This window comes from Hydractinia symbiolongicarpus, chromosome 4 (genome assembly GCF_029227915.1).
Source record: "Hydractinia symbiolongicarpus strain clone_291-10 chromosome 4, HSymV2.1, whole genome shotgun sequence".
NCBI classification, from domain to species: domain Eukaryota; kingdom Metazoa; phylum Cnidaria; class Hydrozoa; order Anthoathecata; family Hydractiniidae; genus Hydractinia; species Hydractinia symbiolongicarpus.
This window is the reverse complement of record NC_079878.1, coordinates 7,696,895-7,720,953: the sequence shown is the minus strand read 5'-3', so window position 1 is coordinate 7,720,953 and position 24,059 is coordinate 7,696,895. Positions and strand designations below refer to the sequence as shown.

Genomic DNA, 24,059 nt, shown 5'->3' with positions numbered 1-24,059 from the left:
TTATGCAGTAATGGAGACACTTATTGGCAGAAAATAAAAAAATATTGCTTACTTAGCAAAAAAGTGGGCCGCCCCTAATATTTGTTTGGTTCTGCAATCATTATCTGGTTATCCTAGCTACCGTTTTTTTTTTCATCCAATACAATTGACATGCAAACGTAATCAAATTTCATAACAGGAAAAGTACCGAGATACGGAAAAAAATATTTGATTCTGACGCTTGACTGGCTTGAGGTCCAACATATCGGGTATGCAAGGTCCTGAGGTCGCCCCCCTCGATTCAGCTTCTTGATTCAAAATGGCCGCGGAAGAAAGTGGCGGGAGTAGTTTAGATCTATCGCAGCTTCGAAATCTTGTTCGTCAATATATAGATAATCATCTGTATAAAACAGCTCATTTTTGGGCAGATAAAGTTTGTAGTTTGTCAAATAATAACGTTCAAGATGTCTTGTGGTTATCTCATACACTGTTTCTTATGAACCAATATTTGAGAGCTGCCCAACTTTTAAAATCCAAAGGGTTGATTGTTATTAACGCGGTTGCAAAATACTTGGCAGCAAAGTGTTATTACGAATGTAAGGACTGGAGAGCAGCACTAGAAGTTTTAGATGGAGACAATAGAGAACTTAAAATTGACAAATCTTTGGCAAGTAGTGTCCAAAACAGTAGTAATAATGGTGAAGACTTTTCTGTTGTTTTTTCTGCTGTTGGTGGTGGACGTAAAATTGAAAGCGCTACTGCATTATTAAGGGGCATGGTGTATGAGGCATTAGAGAATCGTGAAATTGCTTTCCAATGTTACAAAGATGCATTACAGCATGATGTTTATTGTTATGAAGCACTTGACAAGCTTGTGTCACACTGCTCCCTTACCTCATCTGAAGAAATACAGTTATTAGAAGCCCTTCCGTACTCCCATCAATGCAGTCCTGAGGAAGCAAAGCTTGTCCGATTTGCATATGAATGTAAAATTAATAAATATGCTAAACCGATTGAACCAAAGCTTCCACCATACCTTGTACCTCTTCACAATAACTTGGATTATGTAGTATCTTTGGCGGAAAAACATTTTAACAATTGCAATTATAGAGAATCCTTTAAGTATTCTTCCATTGTGATAAAAGATGATCCATTACATGAATCTTGTTTGCCATTATATATTTCCTGCTTGGTGGAATTGAGAGAGAAAAACGATTTATATAATGTTGCACATCGACTTGTCAATACCTACCCAGCAAAGTCAGTGTCTTGGTATGCCATAGGTGCTTACTATTTATTAATCAAGAAAAATGAAGCTGCCAGAAAATATTTTAGCAAGGCAACAGCTATTGATTACAATTTTGGACCAGCTTGGTTAGGATTTGCCCATAGTTTTGCTTGTGAAGGCGAAAGAGATCAAGCAATATCTGCATATTACAGTGCTTCAAAATACATGCCTGGTTCCCACCTACCATATCTTTACCTTGGCCTGGAGTATTCCCTTTCTAACAATGTGAAGCTTGCAGCAAAGTTTTACAAGGAAGCACTTGCTATAGCTCCTGATGATCCGCATATTAGACACGAACTTGGAAACTTGGCCTATCAGAATGGCGAGTATGAACAAGCAGAAACGTATTTCTTTGAGTCTTTAAAGCGTATGCACACTATTGAAAATGACATTGTGTCAGATATGTGGGAACCACTTTACAATAACATTGGTCATACTCTACGCAAACTGAAGAAATACAGCGAATCACTTGACTTTCATCAAAAAGCACTGCTATTGAACCCAAGAAATGCAAGCACGTGTTCATCAATTGGTTTATGCCTGATGTTACTTGAACAGTATGATGAAGCTATCGTAATGTTCCATAGAGCACTCAGTTTGAAGCGAGAAGACACAATGACAATTGATCTACTTAGACTTGCTATGGTTTGTTTGTCTGGATTTGATTTTAATTTAAATCCTGAGCAAAAACAAAGTAATCCCGCAACCGATGTGTTGATGAAAAATGAAAGTATAACTAATTCAATGATTGATCTGAGTTGTGATTCAAAAAGTTTAAGTTTCAATAATTTAACTAATGAAAGTGATGTGATGGATTCATCCCAAATGTCCATGGAAATGTCAAATGTTAGCACGCCTATGTAGATTTTTGTTTTCTATAGAATTAGATTTTCCTAAATTGTTTCACTTTCTTTTCGTTTGATATTTTCCCCAAACTTCCATGTGTTTTAAGATAAAACATTGAAATGTTGAAAAGTAACGTCAAATTTTTTTGACGTTACTTTCCAATATTTTTTTGACGTTACTTTCCAACATTTCAGTTTTAATCATTTGAAATGAAAAAAAAAACAAGAGGAGAAAAGTTTGCGCAAGAAAAGATTGCGGAATTAAAGATTGCGAAATTATGGTCGAAAAAATCGTAAATTACGAAACTAAAAATTGCGAATTGGTGATAGAATCATAAAGTTGCGGAATTAAAGATTGTGAATCTGATATTGTGTCAAGAAAATTTTCCACGAAATTGCTTGATAATTTTTTTTTATTTTGGTTATTAAAGGAGAGGCTAACAAAAAACTCTTTTGTGGCAGCCAGAAAATAAATTAAAGCGAAAAGAAAATAAAGCGAGAAAAAATCCTAAAATCTACTAAAGTAACTACTATAATAACTAATAAATAACTATATTTCACGACTAAGTATCTATATATCTTTATAACAACATTTTTACAGAATTTTCATGACTGTATGGAATGAAAATAAACAGGCTTTGCATGTACTTACCAGTAAACATCAAACGTAGGATATTTGACTTAAGATAACCATGAATATTTTACGTACTATATTAGTAATGAGCTTAAGAAATATCTGTCATGACCATTTTTTATGATGAGATAGTGCCAAATTTGAATAAATATACAGACAAGAAACATTCAAGAACAAATCGAACGCGCAAAATCGTGGCTTAATCTTTATTCACGATTTTTACTGTCTTTATCTTTACTCACAAATTAAATATCAATTTGTTCAGTACGTTCAGTAGCATAAAATATGTTCGTCACAAGTTGTTTAACTTTGCTATTTTGATTTTTAACTTTTTCTTGTCACATTATTCTGTGAGTATTGACCCGTGACTATCACAATCAGGAGAAATATGTCCCATATAGCCACCCATTTGGCAAATAAGTAAAAATACTGAAATATAAATAATTTTGCACTCAAAGAGATGTAAACAAACCTAGTATTTTTACAGACTATTTTATTTTTTAGGTCTAGTGTGTTGTTGTTCCGCAAAGTTTTAGATAAAAATTTACCGTTTTTATGTGAAAAACATTAAATTTTATAACTACGAATATTTTTAATATCAAAACATAAAGTCTTTGTTTTAGAACTTTTTTATTATAATGGCTGTTAGAACGTGTTGTAAATTGATATGTTATGGAGCAGATCAAGCCATTCGGTCTGGTCTTCAAAATCAACACTGTCAAAATGAACTTTTATTCAGCAACCGTGCCGTGCGTAGTTCGCTAGTAAACCTTTATATAGCAAAACAACGAGAAAAATAACTAGTCTTTTTCTTGAACATCGACAAAATAAGATTGCGATTTTTTTTTCTTGGAATTGCGAAAGAAAATATTGGGAATTGTGTAATTTCTCTAGAAATTGCGGAAGATATAATGGCGAATTGCTGCTCCTGGCTAGAAATTGCGGACGAAAATATTTTTTTGGTAAACAAATATTATGACCTCAATAGAAACGTGGTGAAATTAGGTTAAAAAACGCCCATAAAATAAAATACTTTTGTAGAATAGAATTTTGCTTGTTGTAGAATTCTCGCCTAAAGCTTGCTTCGCATTAGGGGTTTAAGTGAGTTTAAGTTGGAACTTTTAACTCAAAGGACAAAACTTTTTTATTATCAATTAATGGATGTAATCACTATTGTTTTGAGTAAAAAACAACCTGTTAAACACACTTAAACTCGCCTAAAAGGTTCGTGAGATATAACGAGAACAATAAACTCCCCAAAAATATTTAAATTACTTATCACAAATTGGTGATAAATTCGAAACTGCAATTGCTACTTTAAGGAAAGAAAGGAATTGAGCTTTAACTATTGAACTTGCATTTTTGATGGCAGTGAAAGTTTCTGCGTTGCTAATTATATAACGTATCGATAATTAGTTTGTTCTACAAAGCAATGTTCTATAATGCAATCGTTGGCTTATTACTTAGAATTAAAATTTTTAAAATCAGTCATCCGAAAAATTATTTCACAAAATTTTCCATTTCTTGTGTCCGTTATTTTCTAGGAGCGAGAATATTTTTATTTCTTCCTACTTCCAATGCTGTCAGCCAGAGTTCTTCGTTGCTGATTTTAAAAACACATTTACAAAAGCCACGTCAACCAAAGCACCCATTTTGCCTCATTAGTTTTTTTCTTTGGCATCCGCAAAATAGAGCATTTTAACACCCCGAAAATTTAATTTGCCTATCGACGTTACGTTGTAAATGGGAATAACGTTACACCTCATCATGTTAAAGACACCCAGCACACGTTATAACTGCAAATTGCAAACACAACCTGCATATTAGCTCCTTAAATTGGTCTATCAACTTCGCTACCTGCATAGATGTTCAGTAGGCGAACCGAGGATACCACCTCTCGCAATAAACTAGTACTGTACTGGGATTAACAAGGATAGATTTTCAACAATCGTCATTAAATATGCGATTGACTGACAGAGGTAAAGGTTGCTGACAAATTTTGTTCAGGAGAGAAATAGATATAGTGCGAAACTTGTTAAGGTTTTCGATTTAAAAAACTACAAAGTTTTAATTTGCTGCCGACTGTTATTTGCAACGCGAAAATTTGCAGTTCCTAGTGTTTATGAGAGGTAAATATGTGCTATTAATAAGTAGAATGAGAATTAGGAGGAACTCCATCTCGCGATAACTTGAAACAAAAAAGGACATTATATTCAAATATTTAACGTAGTTACATTTGGGTGATCTAAAACAAACGAAAAACTAAATTTGTAGAAACCACTCTTTCACACATTTACTTTCACATATACAATTATAAATCTCCTGATAAAAATATTTCTTTCATTAAAAATTCATAACACTGACTTGTTGAAAAGGGCTGTTACCAAAAACACTGTGACTGATTGCATCTGAATTTCATTCTAATATTCATACACCTTAGTAGTCTTAGCCCGTGGATAACGCTACAAAAATTCGCCTGGTGCTGTTCCTAGCAACCACTCGGCCCAGACAGACAAAGACGGATCAAATATGGATGATTCAGAGAACCTTAAATATCACGCCTATGGCTCAGTATGTTCAGCGACTGTTATCTAACACAAGAAAGCTATGTTACTGGCGATCTTGATAAATCTCACAGATTCGTGGCAGATTGATTAAAAACTGTGAAAGTAAGGTAATGTTAAAAGTTCGTGTCAATTCCCTTTACATAGAAGACACCTGCCAAGTTATATCGCGAAAAAACAGAAACAATAAAATTTTGCAGATTTTTAAATTGACGTAAAATCCAATTCCACTAAATTACGGAGTTTTCGAAATTTATATAAAATTTATAAGCGTTGCATTAACTAATACCTTAGTTGGTACTATAAACAATAAAAAAATGCGTTTTAATATCGATCACTTTCGTTTTCACTTTGTTCATTTTCATTGTCATCGATTTCATCGTCATTCGTATCGTCAGATTCCTCTTCGTCTTCGTCTGGTGAATTTTCTTCCTCGTCCACTTCTATCTCTTCTTCTGATTCAATCAGCTTCCCGAATAATTCTTCAGTCTCGTCGTCGGAATCTAAAGGGTTGCCATTTATTTAAGGAGACTTATGAAATTTTCAAAGTGCATAACAAATTATTTCTGTATCCATATAAAAAATTTATGCATTTTAAAAGGAAGACCATGCAACAGGTTGATGAGATTTGATAGTTTTGAGCTGTTTAAAATTGAGAAGAATTAAGAAATTGCAACCTGGAAAAGATGCTTGCTTATTAGTAAGCAATTGGAATGTTTTAAATTCTGAAATAATGAATAGCTTTACAGCATAAAAATTTAACATGTTATTGGCAGTAACTAAAAAACAAATATGAGGAATCATAACCATTTTTTGCAAAAAATAAGTTTTCTTTTTGCAGGCTTTAGTAATAACGTTGTAACAAAAGATGTTTTTAAACAGACACTGTAAAACAGTCATAATCGACATTAACGACAATTTCCCCACAACTTAACAGAACAACAGCGAACTTCCAAAAATAGTGTCCACTCAATATCGGCTAATTATATGTCTAACATTCCCGGCAATTTTTAACTAGAATTTCTTCTATTTTTCTGATTTCACAAGACATTTAACCGAAAGTTTACATTTTTACTTGGATTACCCATTAATAGCAAAAATGTATCTTTTCACAGTTCAGAAAGTTTGAACCCTAACAACAATTTGAATTTTTTTTAAAATGTCAGCGTTACTATGTAACTGGAAAACCTGCAGAAAGTAGTTGGAAGAAGAAAATAGAAACGATGTACTTACTATCATTAAAAACGACAGTAGGATTTGTACTTTCATCGTCTTCGCTTGATATTCGTTTGCTGCTGCTTGCCTATACGAACAAACAAAAGTTTTTAGCGTTTTGTTGTGGAAACAAAAGTTCAAGCAGTTTTTCCTGTATTACTTATAAGGTAAATTTACCCATCTTTTAAACCTAGAAATAATTTTCAGAAAAAATTCTGTGTCTTATATCCAAAACCTCCATTCAAATATACCCGTTGAAGCAGAACTTAATCAGGCCAAAATCCATAGAGTTATTGAGTGTCAGGGTCAAGTAGCAAAGTCAATCGCATAAATTACAAATTCGTACGCATGGTCTGGTGAATGATTTTCGGGCAATTAAAAGAATTATTTTTAAGTTATAAGTTCATAAACTTATAAATCAACAAGTCAAGACTGTCAGTTGTATGCTAGCTTCAATTGTCGTTCAGACGGCAATTCCTATTAAATCTACAATCATCACTCAGTCAAGTTGATCACAGCATTTTTAAAATAATTTTGTATGAAGTGTTCCAACAAACTAACTACAAAAAAGCCACCTGCTAAACTTCTTCATTGAGTTTTTATTTGCACAAGAGAACGAATGTCCACTCACTGATTATAGTGACCATTAGCAACAGTGCAATAAAATATGCTTTGTCAGGGTCTTTTTACTTATTTAATATGGGTTTGTTTGGTCTTAGGGTTCAAAGTTAGGGTTTAAAACACCTTTTTTAGGATTAACCATCAGGTTCAACATTATCTTCATTTGTCGTTCAGACGGCAATTCCTATTTTTAATTGAATCATTACTTGGTTATATCCACGTTACTACAGATTTTATGCTGAAAAATGTCAGGAGGCTTCCAACAAAGCTACCTTGATTTTGTAGGCATGTATTTTTCCTTCCTAAATTATATCTGCACGTGGGAACGAACAAGCAAACATTGATAGAATGCCTATTAGCTTATAGTGCAATCCTGTTTACTGTGAAAAGTAAAAAACTAAACCAATTTCAGAAGTCACAATTTTTAAAATTGTCCAACTTAAAAAATCAAGCAGCTGAGAAGCCATGTTTGCTCTTAATGAAGTTCACAGCATATTTTTTATACCTTAACAAAACTAACACTTTTAGCAAAGAAGATATTAAATAAATTCTTTTAAAAGTCTTTTAGGATTAACCATCAGCTCTTACATTATCTTCAAATATCGTTCAGACGGCAATTCCTATATTTAATGCAATCATCACTTGGCTAATTCCATATGCTTGATTTAATTACAGATTTTACACAGAATATGTCAGGAGGCTTCCAACATAACTACCTCGACTGTGTAGGCCTATATTTTTCCTTCCTAGTTCATATCTGCACATGGGAACGAACAAGCAAACATTGATGGAATGCCTATTAGCTTATAGTGCAACCAGATTTATTGTGAAGATTCAGTTGCAAGTAAATTTTCCGTATTTTTTTGAAAATTGGTCATTAACATGAATAGGCTTTTTCAGATGGTTTTATTCATTTCACCAACCTTTTTTTTAACACAACCTTGCCAGTAAAAATTTTTTCCCAAAATTTAAAAACCATTCACCCTTTTAGGATAAACCATCAGCTTTTACATTATCTTCAATTGTCGTTCAGACGGCAATTCCTATATTTAATGCAATCATCACTTGGCTAATTCCATATGCTTGATTTAATTACAGATTTTACACAGAATATGTCAGGAGGCTTCCAACATAACTACCTCGACTGTGTAGGCCTGTATTTTTCCTTCCTAGTTCATATCTGCACATGGGAACGAACAAGCAAACATCGATGGAATGCCTATTAGCTTATAGTGCAACCAGATTTATTGTGAAGATTCAGTTGCAAGTAAATTTTCCGTATTTTTTTGAAAATTGGTCATTAACATGAATAGGTTTTTTCAGATGGTAACCTTTTCTTGAACACAACCTTGCCAGTAAAATTTTTTTCCCAAAATTCAAAAACCATTCACCCTTTTAGGATAAACCATCAGCTTTTACATTATCTTCAATTGTCGTTCAGACGGCAATTCCTATATTTAATGCAATCATCACTTGGCTAATTCCATATGCTTGATTTAATTACAGATTTTACACAGAATATGTCAGGAGGCTTCCAACATAACTACCACGATTGTGTAGGCCTGTATTTTTCCTTCCTAGTTCATATCTGCACATGGGAACGAACAAGCAAACATTGATGGAATGCCTATTAGCTTATAGTGCAACCAGATTTATTGTGAAGATTCAGTTGCAAGTAAATTTTCCGTATTTTTTTGAAAATTGGTCATTAACATGAATAGGCTTTTTCAGATGGTTTTATTCATTTCACCAACCTTTTTTTTAACACAACCTTGCCAGTAAAAATTTTTTCCCAAAATTTAAAAACCATTCACCCTTTTAGGATAAACTATCAGCTTTTACATTATCTTCAATTGTCGTTCAGACGGCAATTCCTATATTTAATGCAATCATCACTTGGCTAATTCCATATGCTTGATTTAATTACAGATTTTACACAGAATATGTCAGGAGGCTTCCAACATAACTACCTCGACTGTGTAGGCCTGTATTTTTCCTTCCTAGTTCATATCTGCACATGGGAACGAACAAGCAAACATCGATGGAATGCCTATTAGCTTATAGTGCAACCAGATTTATTGTGAAGATTCAGTTGCAAATAAATTTTCCCTATTTTTTTGAAAATTGGTCATTAACATGAATAGGCTTTCTCAGATGTCTTTATTCATTTCACCAACCTTATTTTGACACCACCTTGCTAGTAAAATTTTTTTCCAAAATTTGAAAACTATTCGCCCTTTTAGGATTAACCATCAGCTTTTACATTATCTTCAATTGTCGTTCAGACGGCAATTCCTATATTTAATGCAATCATCACTTGGTATATTTACATGCTTACTTAAAGCACAGATTTTATAACTGGTATGTCAGGAGGCTTCCAACAAAACTACCTTAATTTTGTAGGCCTGTATTTTTCCTTCCTGGATCATATCTGCACATGGGAACGAACAAGCAAACATTGATGGAATGCCTATTAGCTTATAGTGCAATTCAGTTTGTTCTAAAAACGTAAATTAAAAGCATTTCTTAGTCCTTTTCTTTAAAACAATGGGTACAAAATCATAGAAAAAGAATAAAAGGAAGTCCTTTTACAAAATTGATATTACCGAAATGACTAGTTTTGAGGATTTATTTTCTTATATATGACCATCTATATTTTGAACACCTTACTGTCGGTTAAGTACTATACACAGTTGTTTAGTCCTACTGCTTAGGGTTTAAAACACCTGTGTAAGATTAACCATCAGCATTTACATTATCTTCAATTGTCGTTCAGACGGCAATTCCTATATTTAATGCAATCATCATTTGGTTATATCGACATGCTTACAAAACTACAGATTTAATAGCGAACACTTCAGAAGGCTTTTCGTTCCTAGATCATATTTACACAGGAACGCGTATTAGCTTATAGTGCAAGGAGGTTTACTGTCACATACAAAATTTAAAATTAAATTGTTATTTATTATGAAAAAAATACACCAGGTTTTTAAAACTACATTGTCATTTAAGTAATTCATTAAATTTCTTTTGATGACTTACATGTGAAAGCAACAAATCAATTTTCCCATTTAAATTGATAAGCTGTGGGTGAATGTCTTGTTGCATTTTGAGAATATTGTACAAGCTTCCCAATGTGCCACTGAGATTTTCATTCTAAAGATAGAAATTAAATACATATGTCTGTACAATTACATTTTAGCTTGTTGTATGATCCATGAAATTTACTTCATTGAAGAATCAAACATTTACAAAGATTTCGTAGGATCACTAAACCTGCAATATTTTCTTAAAATTGTGTAAAAATTTCTATGCAAGTGAAGATACACATTGCATCTTCAAAATATCTCCAAACAAAATGAGACTGTTTCTATTATTCTTAAGCAAAGAATTGTACATCTCATTTGCCTGTTACCTGTATAAGGTTTCTTTAAATAATAAACTGACAAACCACTCAGATTGTGCAATTTTAATTAGTAAATTTAAGTCCTTAACCTACCACATGTAGATAGGAATCAAATATGCTAATTCACTTGTACATGTTCAAATGTTTAATACCCCTGCACAACTCATCATCGATAGGCAATAATCAGTTTTTTTTTTAATGACATTGCATTACTTGTTATGTCTTTCAATACTTGTCTTCTGGGCATGACAATTGCAGTTATAATGAAACAGCAACTCAAACTCCCAAGATTTTTTATGTGTGCTCAGGTTTTAATGCATATTACTACATTGTTAGTACACACATAGGTAATGAGCCTTACATAAGTATTAAAATATAAATAACATCATATTATTTTCAGTGTTTACTACTTGATACTCTTGCACAACTCATCATTGGAAGGCAACACTCTGTTTTGCAACTAGGCTTGTTATTTATACTTTATTTCCTTAATATTTGTCTTCTTGGCATGAAAATTGGCATTATAACAAAACAGCAACTCAAACTTCCAAGAGTTTTATGTGTGCTCATGTTTTAATGCATTGCACTAAATCATTAGTAAATGCATAGGTAATGAGCTTCATGTAAGTAGTAAAGAATTTTTTTGGTGTTTACAACACTGACAAAGCTTGTGGTTGTTTCAAGTGTTTACTACACTTGTGTACATGTTTACAAATGCGAAAAGTCCAGAATTACTATAGCCTTTACCTGTTCATTAACTCATATTTTAAATATGCAACCCAAGACAGAGATAGCAAAGGCGCAGAGATAGCAAAGGTGCAGAGAAAGGGTTGCTACAAGCTTACACTTTGTGGTTGTTTCAGGTGTTTACTACACTTGTATACATTACATGTTTACAAATGCGAAAAGTCCAGAATTACTATAGCCACTACACATTGATCAAACATCATTGTAGATATGAAACCAAGAATGTAGAAGTAGAGGCAAACAAAAACTTTTTAGGAAATAAACTTACTGTCATTAGGTATGTCAAATGGACCGCCATTATTACTCTTAACCAGGATGATAAGACCTTTGACCTAAAATAAATGAGTTTTGTTTATGCTTGACAGGCAAGTGTAGCTGCAACAATAGACAATTTCGTAAGATTTTAGGTAGGCATGAGATTAATCCATGCCTCAATAACTCATATTTTTAAAAATTTAATTTTCTAAAAGTTAGAATGAAATTCCTTTACCCTATACACTACACAGGGGTTACGATTTTAGCATGAAAAAAAAAACATAATGCAAGTTACATCAAAGATGACAAGGAATTTAAACAAGTGAGTTAAGTCACTAAACTTTGCAACTACACTTGTGGAAGTAAAAATAACAGATCAGAAAAATCACTAATTAAAATCACTATTTTTTTCAGGTTTAATCCTCCAAAAATTAGACAAGAATATCATCATCATCATTCTCGGCTTAACGTCCGTTTTCCATGCTAGCATGGGTTGGACGCGGTATATTAATGACCCTCTTCCAATCTGATCTAGACTGCGTTAGATCTAATCTTAACTTCCTCTGTATCAAGTCTGTCCTTATAACCTCCTGCCAAGTCTTTCTCAGTCTGCCTCTGGGCTTTACCCCAGAACTATTAAGTCTCTACGCTTTCTTACCCAATTATCATCCTCTTTTCTTTCTAAGTGAAAGATTAAAATATTTTTATATTAAAGCTTAAATTATAAAATCACAAAAACACTAATGAAGAGAGTGAGTATATTACAACCAAAGACAAAACAAATCGAACAAAAAGGTTTTCAAAAAATAAAAGACTAAGTCAACAGGAAGGTTTAAAGTAGTTGCTGACTTCATATTTCGCTTTTTCGTAATGTTAATAATTTAGGAGCGCTTTCAGACCTAAGAAAACATTGATTGTCACATGTGTGTGCGATTACATGCCTCACCCAAAATGGTCTGGAAAAGAGAATAATTAAAAAATGTCAAACCTTGCTGGATTTCGTTGCAGTTTATCAACAACCTGAAAAAGAACAAAACACTCCTTCGTCACTTAAAAATCACTTTTAAAGCAACAGCAATAGCATTATTACTGTGTAGACTCACCTCTGAAAGAAGAAGACCAACAAGGTTGTTTGGAATTCTTTTAACCGTGTTTCGTAAAATATTGTCCTTACATGATTTAAATAAAATTTCGTTAATTAATGTATTATCGCCACTGTGTAGACCTTGCACTAACATTTGAGCGAAAGATGATGCATTCGGAATTGATTTTGATGGTCTGAAACACAAATGTGTACATCAACATTAAAATATATTTGCTTTTTTACATCAGAACATTCAGTAAGTCTGTAATCACAAGTCACTTTTTGGTGATTCTGTACTTAACCAACATATCACCATGACCGGCAACCTCTAGTCTCTTTTCCATTGAGACCTATATATAAAACATCAAACTTTTACCATAATTATATACTATTTACTATGCAGGAAATGTTTATTTACTTGATTTTTGGAACCAACATATCACCATGACCGGCAACCTTTAGTCTCTCTTCCATTGAGACCTATATATAAAACATCAAACTTTTACCATAATTATATACTATTTACTATGCAGGAAATGTTTATTTATATAAAACTAAAGAATTAAGTATTGATTTAACTTTTTAGAAACGCTATGATGTTTGCTACATATTTCTTAAAGGAATCTGACATACAATATTTTCTTCAGAGGTGGTGTTACTTCGGTCCTGCTCATTATCATTTAAATCCAGTGTTGGCCGTGCCCTGTTCTTTAGTGGAATTGGAGTAAAGTTTGTGTTCCCAATAACTTTTGTTTTAGCTTTCTGATCAGCTATCTCAACAGCATTGTCGCTGTCACTGATAATATCTTTTAAGAGCATATTTTGTGTGAGCTCTTGGATGATTCTTGTTGTCTCTTCTAATTTTGAATAGACCTAAACCAAATTATTTATTCATATAAATATGTTGCACAAGAAGTTGCAGGATTTTATTTAAATATAATTTAAAACATAAAATTTAAAGAAATGATTAAATACATTTTTTGTAGAGTTTTTGCTTTCTAATAATTAAGTTTGTTTTAGGAAGAGAACTTTATTTCATTTATCCTTCTATAATTTGTTTAATGTTTTACAAATGTTCAAAATTATTGTTATCTATCACAAACTAAAAACAATAATACTTACAAATCTTTTGAACATTGGTTTTAGACTTGTGCCTGACACCAACAATAGGACCATTCCATTTTCATCATATAGCCTGGCCTTGAGAAATGGTACTGCAGTTGTATTTGACCTCTAAATAAACCCAACCCAGAAGCTAATTAAATTGGTGAAGCATTGCGTATACAGTTATTGCAAATATGCAAAAAGTAGCAAATTGAAACCACATAAAAAATATTTCCTGGTCAAATTAAAAGTTTTAAAAAAGCTATTTAAATTTTTGTCGTAAAAGTCTTAAATCTGTAAAAACTTCTACAATAACCCTAGTTGAGCTTTAAATTTCTCCAAAACACCACTGCTTAAAATTTAATCACTTTAGTTCTAGAGAGATATCAACCGAATAAAAGCTATTAGCATATTTTCCAGGTTTTACATAATTTGTTTGAAAAAATACAAAAAATTCCTTGGAAATCTGAAAAAAAGGGAAATAGGATTAATCATGTGTCTAAAAGTTATAGAATATTTCCCTTGATGAATCTCAGTAAGTATAAAAAACATACAGCATTGCAAAAAAGAGTTATTAAAAACGAAACTGGTGTGTAAGTGTTTTCATGTTGTTTCTTGAATTGCTTTGTTGCATTAAAAATTTTCCATCAATTCTATACTCATGCAAATATTTACCGAAGTATCAGAGTAATAAAAAAGTAAAAATATTACTTCTCCTTCTCTTTGGAGCAAATCCAATGTCTTAGAACTTTCTAAAGGCCTTTTGGTTTTCCTGAAATAAATACTAATGGTTAATGTTGTAACTAATGACAGCAGGAACTAAGAAAAAAAATCCTTACCCATTCATGGTGTTTGAGAAAAAATGTATCCTGCCATCTCTACATCCAACACACAATTTTAAAGGCTAACAAAGAAAAAAATTCTGCATAAACACTAAATTTTGAATATATTAAACAGGGCCTTTATAAATTCATAAATTGTGCCTTTAAAATAGATGTTCTGTGAATTTCTTTTACTCATTATTTCCCAGGTACCCATTATAGTATTTAAAAATAGGTACATTAAGTTAAAGGAATTTGACAGCAATTCCAACACACCTCTTAGCTTTACGTGAGTTTCAAATATTTGTCTGACATACAATATCATTGTGGTTCAGTTTAGACCATTAGTACAAAGTGCATTCTATTAAAAAAGACAATTCTTTGAGGCAAACTAAGTGATATATTGAACTAGTTGGACTAAATATCAAAATTATTTTCTGTTAAAATCCACTTTAAATACAGAAATTTTCTAAAATTATATATCTGAGAAAAAATATTATTATGACAATCAAGACAAGGTTTTTTTTCTTATCTAGTCGATAAGGATGTTATTTCGCATGTGGATCTTGTTAAAATAACTAAATAATCTTTGGACACATTTCACTCAGAACATAATTTAACATAGAAAACTTGTGCCATTGTTTTGAACACTATAACGATATAAACTCACTTGATTATCAGTAGTGATTAATAAGGAATCCATAAAGGAAGGTACATCAGATAGCATGTAGCTTGCTATAGCAGTCTTTTCTGGATTTTTTATATTAATATGCCTAAAATATCAAGTGCATATATTTGTTAAAATTTTCCCAGAAAAAGAATATATATTTTAAGAGCTTCAAGTTTCTCTACACCTTTTAAGATGTAGTTGTTTAGCCTCCTATTTGGAATTTTTTAAGCATTCCGCCTTCTTTTCTGGAAATAATTCTGAGCAAAGTCTCTAAAAAGGAGGATGCACTGAGACGCCACACATATAAACAAATTCTGGAAAAAACTCTCTGGACAGTTCTGCAAAATACTTGTATACTAACACAAGAACAAACCACTTCCAAAAAAAGTACTTGAGAAATGTTAAATCCGAAAAAAGTATAATCATACCATGCATTTATTATACTGTCCTCTGTAGATCCACTTAAAAAGTAATAACCATCATCATAAGTGTCAGACTTATTTCTTGACATTTGGAATGGAGAAAATTGTAGTAAGGAGACTGGAGAGGTATGTCCATGAAATCTCTAAATAGTTTAAAAAATCAGGTTATAATTGGTCACTATAATTGCATTTTATTTCCAAACAATACATCAAAGGCAGCCAGCAAACATCCCTGTTACTCACATTGAAAACACTGTCTATATTTCTTAAATTGTAAAATAAAAGTATACTAGTCGATAAAGCCCGTGGAAAAATCCACTAAGGCAGAAGAACAATGGAAAAATAGGTTGCTTTAGATTTTTTGCTGACATCAGCAGTGCATATACAGAAGGAAAATTGGTGAAATTTAGTCATTCGTTGTCTGTAATGTGTAGAGTTGAAACGCTGGTCAAAATAATGCATAGTATCGTATGTTTTTGACAAACGCCTAAGAAGATATAAGGGCTTAAAAACTTTGCTGACGTCAGCGAAGTCCCTACCAAAAGTTCCAAAAAAACTTTCTTCACAAATTCGTACACCCGTTGCATTCATCGTATAGATCTTGAAATGCTGATCAAGAAAATGTATAGGATCATGTACTTTTGACAAACAGTTGCAGAGATATTGGGGTTTGAAGGTTTTGTGATGACGTCATCAACCCGTCCATTCCGAAATGGATTCAGGGACCCAGGTTTGGGAAACTTACCCAAATTGGTCCCAGGTGGTCCCTAGTTACCCACGCGGTGAAAAATCATTGACGTCACCACCTCGTTTCCAAGTTATTTGGCCTCAAAGTTTTAAGTGCACTGTAACGGCTTCAATAATTTAATATAGGATATTGACGTTAAAGTAATATTATTGACGTCGCGCCGTAACGTTTACGGTTACAATAATAATAATCAAAAAGTGAATTTTAAAATTTTAGAATATTCAATGATTTTGTTCCCCCATATTACTCAGTCCTCCTCAAAGTTCAGTACTTTTTCAGATTATTGCTAATAGAGGAAATCTGTAAGTCGCAGGGCTTCTTGTTTTTGTCAATTTGACAGTAGAGCCTATGAAGCAGATATTAATTAAAGCTGATCACATAAGAATCACAACACTAAATCTACTAAATTTTTCAAGGTCCACTTCTAAGTCTACTAGAAACGCAATCATTTTACTGACACAGATTTCAGAATAGTATTTAGGGCTTGTCTCCAAGATCGTTTTAAAAAAATTGTTTTACAGCGTTTCATTTTTTAATTAGCATAGCATGTGATACGAATTTGAAACAATTTTAAAATAATGTTTAATTCTTTGAAATCGTTTCAAATCATATGGAAATCGTTTTACTATTTTATAAATAGTTTCATTAAAACTAAAATCGTTTCATAATCGTTTCAAGATTGTTTTTTCAAGATTATGTTTACTTCAAATCGAATTCGTTTCAAAATCGGGTCATTATGATCGTTTCAGTAGAGATCATTTCAAAATCGTTTCAAGGTGTTTGTTTTACCAAGAATAAAAAAAAAATTAGTGATCTATTATTGGTAAAAAATCACGTATATAAAAAAACATTATTTATATACTTAGATTTGCTTATCTTTTTTAACTATTCTATTACTAACGTTTTTTTTCAATACATAGCTCCTTTTTTATTTCATAAACTTAAACACACTACAATGCCATCCAGAATGTTTCTCTTTATGTAAATCCAAGTTTCCTTGACATTAAAATGAACAAAATAATTATCACAGATTGTCTGTAACAACGGCGCATGGAATCACTTTTCCAACGTCCATAATAATAATAATAATAATAATAATAATAATAATAATAATAATAATAAATATTTAAAGTGGCTAGCCCAGAAAATCACAAAAACCTATAGTTAGTGGATTGTTTCCACTGGGGGCCACTAGAACAAAAAAGAAACAAAAAATGATCAACCTTAGACTGCCTCAGCTCAATCAAACATAGTAACATTTATAATCTGTGAAAATTTAAAAGAAAAAGAATAAAAAACAAAAATTAAAAAGTGATCTCCATTAGAATTTGCCAAATACATTAGAGATGGAAGTCTTAAACGAAAGCAGACTTCCATCACAGGTCACTTGGTCTGGAAGATTATTCCACACTTTTGCAGCTCTAAATGGGAAGGCTTTTTTGCTAAATTCCGTGTTGACCAAGGGAAGTGTGAACCTGTTTTTTGAAGCTCCTCTTGTTTGATGATTATGACAGTTTTTTGTCAAAAGGAATTTTGAGCGCATGTAATCAGGAGCAATGTGATTCATGGCTTTGAAAACTAATATGGCATCGTTTTTGATGGGTAAATTATTCATTGAATATTCCCTCTCTTTCCCAAGAAAGGTACGGACACATTTTAATCGTTTTTCTAGTTTTCCCAATCTACCTTGGGTGGCACAAGCCCATGCCAAGGAGCAGTAGTTGAAATATGGCATGACAAGTGCATTAATTAAAAGGTTTTTTGTGTGAGGTGTTAAACAGGATGCAATGGTTCTAATTTTAGAATATTTAATTAGTATTTTTCTATTTATGTCATTAATGTGCTTTTCCCATTGCATTTTTTGATCAAATGTTACCCCAAGATATTTAACTTTTTCGCTCCTCTTCAAAGGAATACCCATATAGTTGATAGTTTTGTTCTCAACTTTTTTTAACTGGCTGTGGTTGCCGAAAAAGATTGTTTCAGTTTTGTCCGTATTAATAGTCATTTTGTTATTATTCAGCCAGAGGTCGACTTGCGAAAGTTCTAACTCGACCTGGGAGACAAGGGTATCCAAGTTTTTATGAGACGAAATAATTATTGTATCATCTGCATATAGATGGTGGTAGTTTGAATTGATGACAGATTTTAAGTCATCAATATACAAAAGAAAGAGCAGGGGCCCCAACACAGATCCCTGCGGCACCCCAAAAGCGTCTTCATGAAGCAGATCTGATCCTGTGTCGTTTACAAGAGTCAGCTGCATTCGGCCCGTTAAGTAGGACTCGAACCAGTCAAAGGCAGATCTCTGATGCCAAAACACCATAGTTTTTTTAACAAAAATTTTATGATCAACAGTGTCAAAAGCTTTTTTAAGGTCAATGAGCACAGCACAAAGTTATGTTGGTCGAGCTCAGTAAGAATAAAATTAGAGACATCGACTACTGCAGTTTCTGTGGAAAAGAGTTTTCGAAATCCGGACTGTCTGTCATTCAGGAAGTTGTGCTCAGAAATAAAATGAGACATTTGCTCATGCACTAACTTTTCAAAAATTTTCATAGGAATTGGCAAAATGGAGATAGGCCGATAATTAGTAGGATCTGTTTTATTGCCACTTTTAAAAATAGGCGAGACCCTTTTAGTCTTCCAACATTTAGGTACATAACCAGTAAATAAAGATTTGTTGAAAAGAATTGATAAATAAATACTTAAAACTGACGAACCTGCTTTTAGCAGTCGTGAACCAATTCCGTTCAAGCCTGTAGATTTATTAAGTTTTAGTGAACTAATTATTTTTTCAACACTTTTGGTCTCAATACGAGCCCACCGAAAATCGTGTCCGTTAACAGGTGGATAGAATTTTGCTATCTATTTATATCCCAGCATTCACGTGTGCATGATAAAATGAATTGCAGTAATGAGAAGAATATTGTTACATTGTCTTATTATTTTTGTGGCCATCTGTTTTTTAAAAGTAGCAAATATAAAAAAGAAGAGAATATTATTCAAACTTAATTTTAAAATTTTTTACCGATTTTAACATCATTTATTAATTTGGTCCTGGGCACTAGGTTTTAATATACATGCCAATAACACCTACCTGTCATACTGCTCCATTACCAGAAGCAAAGCATTTCAATACGCTTAATGTAATTGCAAAGATATAAAGAGATTAGAATAACAACAAAAAAAAATTTATCTCCAGAATCGTGTTTTAGAGAGAGAGTAAGGAAATCGTTATTGAGAGAAAAAAAAAAGCACCTAAGTGAAATAAGGTTATAATTATTTAGCTTTTTTATATCAAATTTTAAATGTGTCATTTGTTAAAGGAATATGGCGAATATCTCTATGTTCCGTTCAGTAGCGTTTTTTTGATTTTCTAATTTAAGCTTTATATATTTATAATTGTCTTTCGGAAAAATAAGTTAAAAAATAACTAAAACAATATAAAAAAGATACGTCTTCTCGTCATTTTAGAATAAAATACGGCAACGTTAAATTTTCGCAGGAAAGTTTTCTTGCCATTTTAGAATGCCATACGGGAACTTTAAAGCTGCGTAGGGACATTTTTTTGTCATTTTAGAATGATATAAGGAACTTTAAAGCTACGCAGGGACATTTTTTTGTCATTTTAGAATGATATAAGGAACTTTAAAGCTACGCAGGGACGTGTTTTCTCGTCATTTTAGAATGATATACAGAAACTTTAGAGCTTCTCAGGCACGTTTTCTAGTCACATTAGTTATAAAATACGGCATGTAAGTCCTCCTCTTATTTTAGAATGAATACAGCAACTTCTTAAGAAAAAGACAAGTTTATATTTCACAAGTTTAATTGCTTTTTAATTAGTTAATTCACAGCCTTTGGTATCGTTTTGCATTTTATACGAAATGAAACGATCATATCATTTCTTAAAATGTACAGGAATCTAATCTTTTTTAATGATCTCAATTTTACTGTTTTAAACAATGTTTTTGCTTCCTATGATTCCATTAAATAGTTTGTAAACAGACGTCTCATAGATTGTTGAAATAAATTAATTTTGAAACAAACAATGTTTTATTAAATAATATTTTTGAAACTTGTCTCAAAATCCTCTAGATATCAATTCAAATAAAGTATACTTTTTACCTCTTTTATGTTTGTATTAGACTTTTCTATAAGAATGCTAGGTCTTGTCACCTAAGCATAAGTAGTTCTTGTGTTATAGCGCTCCCCCAATTCTGATGCTTAAGGGCTGTATTCTTTTGTTGCTTGTTTTAGTCATGGAAGCACTAATAATGGATTTAAGAACAGGGCACCTATGGAAGTCATTGTATGCAGCATTTTAAAAGTGTTAGGGCTTTTCTACATAAAAGTTATTCTTATTTTTCCCTTAAATTGTTTCACGATAGTTATTCATAAAAATTAACATATAGCATCTGTAAAGTAGCGAACCTGTAGTAACTCTTTGGTTTCTAGGTTCCACAATTTTATTGACTGTCCAGCAGATAACAAAGTTGTGCCACTTGGTCCCAAACAAATTCTTTTAACTGACACCTTGTCTGCTTTCCATTTGCTAGATGTCAAATGTAAAATAAAATTATATAAGGATATTAGCAAATACCCTTCTTTATCACATTTTAGCACTAAGTTTAATTGTATGATGCGAATGATATGCCCTTTAAATTTGCAAAAAAGGACATCTAAAGTGTCTTGCATTATATTGGAAGGACTAATTAAAAAACAAAAAACAAAAACAGCAAGTCATACCTTATTGCTTCATGACTGTCATATGACCACTCTATAATATATTTATCATCAGAGCACGAATACAATGTATCTGCATCTTTGTGATATAGCACATTATTTACTGATTTCACATGACCATCATCCTAGAGTGAAAGGGTAACACAAACAATAACACGCATGTACCAGGGACGTTGCTTCAAATTTGTGATACTCTTGTACAAAAAAATGACAGAATCTTTTGACAACAGTTATTTGTCATCAGGTAGTTAAATCATTCTAACTACTTTTTTTCAGCAACAGACTGCAGTTCACTGTATCTCATTACTGGCTGAACTTTTTAAGCATTTTTTGCCAGTTTCTAGAGAAATTTTATGTATAAAATGGATGATAACAATCAAACAATCTTTGGCTGATTATTTGAGCTCCATTTATCTTTAGGAAATGTAGACATCATATGACATGTTTGCTTTAAAGGAGAAATAGCAAGAAAAGATATATGGCTAAAATAAAAGTTAAACTATCTAGAATAAATTTGTAAAGAAATTTATTGATTTCTTCTCTACCTTTTTCTGTTGAAAGAAATTCACTTTTTATTGAATTTTTCTAAATCTATGTACTAGATTTCATAGTATTAAATTACGAGGCAAATTATTTTGAAATTTCTGAAATAAAATGAAGTACAAAAACTTTAATAAAACAGAAAACAATCTGATTACCGAAAGATGAAACCAGAAAAAACTTCGAACAGCTAATAGTGCATTGCCCACAAATGAATGCAAAGACAACGGAACAAACATTAAAAGTCAATTTACCATGAATAATACATAATTTTTAAAAGTTTATAAAACATGGAAGATTTTCATAGATATTTATTAGCAGTCGTTGTAAAACCTACAAACAAGAAAATCGCACGTTACAAACTCTTACTTACAGCTGTTTTTTGTTTTGAAAATTTTGTTTTCGTAGCATTCTCTTTTAAACATTTTTTTCTTGCTACCCAAAACAATTTCAAGTGGTTATAATTTCAGACATTGTAATTATGTATCCGCTCTCAGCCAATCACAACAGAGATATTTTTGTAACAATATGATTGCTTGTCATGGTAAACACCTGAGGATTTACGCTTGAGGATATGCAAATGCAAATGCTTAGGTCTATGAATTTTTTTTGTAGCTAAATTCTCAGAATATTGGACTGAAATACACCTCTTCAGTGTCGATATTACGCGCTATTCCGTTCTGTAAAATATCAATCATCGATCAATAGATATGTGATCAAATAGCTTTGGTAGGTAAACTTTTGGTTTCAAAGGCTGGTAGCATGTTACCATGCGTAGTGTTTTGCTTTCACTTTTGCGCCCCCCTTTCGAGTAGAAAATATCTGATTGGTAGATTCGATAAGGTACCTACTTCCCAGGGAATTTTATTTTGTGGAACATGCACTGAGAACTAGTTATCGCCCGCAATACGAGCCAATACAGAGAAACGGTAAATTAACGCTGAAAACCAATTAATTCTCAAGGAGATTAAGCATCGCCAACATTGTGCATTAAGGTGTGTAATAAAAACAAAATTGGTAGTACAAATGGTAGAACAGGAGCGTAATGAACAGCGATTAATTGACATGGTATTTACAAGTAAAATCGTATCAAATCTACTAACTTATTCAGGACTTTAGACTGTGGCTAGCTTTGTTTACCTACCATATTTTGCCAAATTTAATTTGGATAATATAGCAACGCGAGTTTGGGCATGACCAAACGACACTTTGAAGAGATGTATTTGGAATATTAGCTTAATATCATAAATACCTTTAAATTATTAAGAAAACAGTATCTTTTTTTATGTTAATGTTGCTAAAATAGTTTTGAACTTACAAATTTTTCTCCAATGTCTCCAGCCACAGGGTCATAACTACGCAATGTTCCACTTTTTGTCCCAAGCAAGAGTGATGGGTAAGGTGTGTGTGAAATACTGTCATTGGTTTCGGTTTTCACAACTTTGCGTTTTTTTCTTCGCGGTTCCTAGAAATAAGAGCATTAATTATGGACCTAAGTCAGGGTTGTTAATTTATTTTCCACTTTGTAAGACTTTTGGGCTAGGTTGGGTCATTGACCTGTTAAAAACTGTGATGAAATAGTAAAGTTATTTCTTTAACTATTTAGTAGCTACGAATTTATTATATCATTACAAAACTTAAAGGTGCTAAGGGAGCACGGGAAAGCATTTATATACGTGAATACAGTACACTACAAAATATATAGAAAGAATTGTGAAGGGTATGCTTGGCGCCAAAATTACCTTCTTATTTTTATCAGAAATGCCACGCGTCCAACAAAGGCAGGTACACGACGATTCAACATGTAAGGCTGGAGAAAACTCTTGTACGAGCTTTCCTGATGATGTATCCCAAATTCTTAGTCGACCATCAACAGATAATAACGCAAAAAAATCCCCATTTACAGTAAATGATGATCTGCTATCTCCAAAGCCTGATTCCATTTTCGAAGTTCAGCAATAGGGGCACGTGTGGAACGGCCACAGCGGCAACATGCTGTAATCAGCGCATGCGCTGTACGTAATTTGTATTGCCGTATTTGTTAACTCAGTCACAATTGCCACTTAGTTTCCAGTAAAAAAATTAAAAAATTTTTTTTTACCACGGGTCCCCACGCTTAGGACATTTTGACGGGCGGCCTTACACGACGGGGCCTTACACGACGGGATCCTCCCGTCAAAGAATAATATAGGTGGTTGAAAAAACTCTTATTTTTCACCTACCGTACTGTACTTTTTTATTTTATAAACGTTTTAGGTTGTCAATACGTTCCATTTCTTTTTCCTTGTGGGTCATTAAATTCCAATATTTGATATTAGAGACCAACCAGTTTCAACAAGATACCAGGTATACCAGGTACTTAAATAT

At 32.4% G+C, this 24,059-nt stretch overlaps 2 protein-coding genes across 2 annotated transcripts; one reads left to right on the top strand and one right to left on the bottom strand.

The window, feature by feature from the left end:
* Positions 1-195: 195 nt before the first annotated feature.
* On the top strand, positions 196-2,173 carry LOC130641045 (cell division cycle protein 16 homolog). Its single transcript, XM_057447680.1, has one exon. The coding sequence runs from the start codon at positions 299-301 to the stop codon at positions 2,129-2,131; it is 1,833 nt and encodes a 610-aa protein (XP_057303663.1). The 5' UTR covers positions 196-298; the 3' UTR covers positions 2,132-2,173.
* A 2,840-nt stretch (positions 2,174-5,013) lies between these two features.
* On the bottom strand, positions 5,014-23,696 carry LOC130641044 (WD repeat-containing protein 43-like). The gene is made up of 17 exons (XM_057447679.1): positions 23,435-23,696; positions 23,011-23,157; positions 21,156-21,277; positions 20,841-20,961; positions 15,662-15,798; positions 15,234-15,336; positions 14,582-14,646; positions 14,454-14,514; positions 13,761-13,871; positions 13,272-13,511; positions 13,057-13,118; positions 12,658-12,832; positions 12,543-12,574; positions 11,568-11,631; positions 10,189-10,302; positions 6,544-6,613; positions 5,014-5,813 (listed from the first exon to the last, which is right to left on the bottom strand). The coding sequence occupies exons 1-17, from the start codon at positions 23,633-23,635 to the stop codon at positions 5,635-5,637; spliced, it is 2,004 nt and encodes a 667-aa protein (XP_057303662.1). The 5' UTR covers positions 23,636-23,696; the 3' UTR covers positions 5,014-5,634.
* Between the last annotated feature and the right edge of the window lie 363 nt (positions 23,697-24,059).